At 58.8% G+C, this 2,150-nt stretch overlaps 2 protein-coding genes across 2 annotated transcripts in view; both read left to right on the top strand.

Annotated features, from left to right (window-relative positions):
* Positions 1–414: 414 nt before the first annotated feature.
* On the top strand, positions 415–1,008 carry GUITHDRAFT_113713 (hypothetical protein; the record flags this gene model as incomplete). Its single annotated transcript, XM_005827157.1, has 1 exon — positions 415–1,008. The coding sequence occupies one exon, from the start codon at positions 415–417 to the stop codon at positions 1,006–1,008; it is 594 nt and encodes a 197-aa protein (XP_005827214.1).
* Positions 1,009–1,365: 357 nt separating this feature from the next.
* The window catches only part of GUITHDRAFT_113712 (hypothetical protein), a gene marked incomplete at both ends in the record, with an annotated part of 2,822 nt that continues 2,037 nt past the window's right edge, over positions 1,366–2,150 (top strand). Inside the window, one exon of the mRNA XM_005827156.1 lies at positions 1,366–1,649. Within this exon, the coding sequence (XP_005827213.1) occupies positions 1,366–1,649 (284 nt within the window). The remainder of the gene's footprint in view (positions 1,650–2,150) is intronic.

The following is a 2,150-nucleotide window of genomic DNA, read 5'->3' as shown; positions in this document are numbered from 1 at the left end:
GATGGAGTCGACAAGGCCATCATGTGGAAAGCACCTTACAGACCTGAGATAGCACGAGCAGACGACATCTCAGTCACCGTCTCCTTCTTCGGAATGAAGCAGCCATGGAGCTATGGAAGGCAGGAGAGAATACACTATCGAAGGGAGAGTCTTTCGAGCCACAGAGGTGAGCATAGCACACGACCGGTCCTTCAAGCTTCGAGCCAAGCGAGGACCTTGGGGCAAGGGAGGGAGCCTTGCCGAGCTATCACAGCTCCTAGCTCTCGGAGGAATGTCGACGGCGGGGGGTGAGGGAGCAGGAGGAACAGCAGCAGCAGCAGCAGCAGCAGCTGCTGCTGCTGCTGCTGCGGTGGCGGCGGCGGTGGCAGCGGCAGCAACAGGGCCTGGCCTGTCATGCTGACGTGGGCGCTGCAGATGTTCAAGGAGTTCGACGTGGACAACAACGGCTCCATAGACTTCCAGGAGTTTCAGGCAATCATGGACAGCATCTTCCTGGACCGGCAGGGCATCCGCGCTCACGATGGCTGGAGGAAAAAAGTCCTGGTCAGCCTCGAGTCTCGGCTCCGACCTCCTCCTCCCATGCGCCCCGTCGGGCTGTCGGGCGGACGCCTCGTCATGTCAAGCATCTCGACCAACGTCAAGGCGGAGCAAGAGTGCTCGACCGCGGACATTCTGAACCAGAGGACCGGCAGGGAACTCTTTGCCAGCAGGATCGTGTCCCCTGACGAGCAGGTCAGCAAGGCCGTCCTCTCCCTCCGTTGCTCCAACCTCCCCGACTTCCGGTCAAGGCAGTTCGGGAAGCAGGAGAAGCCGGCCTTCCCCTGCCGGCCGCTCGCCGTGCTCAACGTGCAGGACCCGAGGACAATGACGTGGTTCAAGGCAGGACACTCGTCGTGGCTGGACGCGAAGCCCACAAGGATGGAGTTCGAGCTTGACTTCGACTACTTCAACAGCATTGACAACTACGAGATCTGCATGTACGACCTGGAGGACGGGACAGGTGGCTGATGCTCTCTTACTCCTCGCTCGAGCTCCCTGCCGACTTACTCCCTCAACCTCCTCCTCCATCTTCTCCCTTCTCCTCTCTCTCGTCCTTGCCGTCCTGATCTCCTCATTCCCACCTTCTCTTATCCCAGGAACGGCATCGATTGAGATTTCGACGAGATGGATTGCACGCCATGACACCAAGGTGCTCTATCTGCCCTCTTTTCCTTCCTCTTTATTCTCCTCCATTATCCTTCTCCTCCTCCTCCCTCCCTCCTCTTCCACCTCCTCTTGCTCCTTGAGCCCCTTCTCCCTACCTCCGTTCCCTCACTCTCCCCTCAGCTCCATCACAACAGAATCTCCTCCGCCAACCATTCTCACATGCACGGCTCCCTCCACCTCCGCCTCCTTCGCGCCAACCGCCTCCCCAAGTGCGATCACTTCGGCCTCAGCGACCCCTACGTCATGGTCCGCGTCGGCCACGTCCAGCGCCAGTCCAGCGTCGTCTACTGCTCCTTGGACCCGGTGTGGGGGGACGAGATGACGTTCGAGGTAGACGGCAGGATGGAGCGACTCGAGCTCCGCGTCTACGACTGGAACGTGGGGGTGGCGACGGACAAGCTTATCGGCCTCGTTGAGATCCCCTTGAAGGACGTCTGTAACCGGTCAGCGCTCGCGTCCTCCCGAGCCTCCGCCTACCTCCGCGCTCGCTCGCTCGAGTCTCCCCATCCTCGTACCTTCCCCTCCCTCCCCTCCGTTCTCCTCCTCCTCCTCCCTCCTCCATTCTCCTCCTCAACACCTTCATCCTCCTCCTCCTGTTTCTCTTCTCCTCTTCTCTCCCTGTGATTCATATATTGATTGCTGTCATCCTCGTTTCTTCCCTGTCTTATCTGATCTTCCTTCTGTCGTTCGCAAGGAAATTGCCCCATCTCTCTCTCTCTCTCCCTACCCCCGACTCATTCTCTCTCAAGGTCGACCCATGACGTAAGGATAGAGAAGACGCAGGTGATCCCTACGAGGCCACAGAAGTGCTATACTTCTCGTTGTCGCTGCTCTTCCTTCGTGTCTCTGCGCTCCGAAGCAGATGCAACAAACCGAAAATTCCACAATTGTAGCCGTCTGTTTGTTGCAGTCCAGGTTGACAACACGATGCCTCCATGCCGTGG

Source organism: Guillardia theta, assembly GCF_000315625.1.
Source record: "Guillardia theta CCMP2712 unplaced genomic scaffold GUITHscaffold_69, whole genome shotgun sequence".
NCBI classification, from domain to species: domain Eukaryota; class Cryptophyceae; order Pyrenomonadales; family Geminigeraceae; genus Guillardia; species Guillardia theta.
Note: the sequence above shows the minus strand (reverse complement) of the source record. Positions and strands in the feature narration are given on the sequence as shown.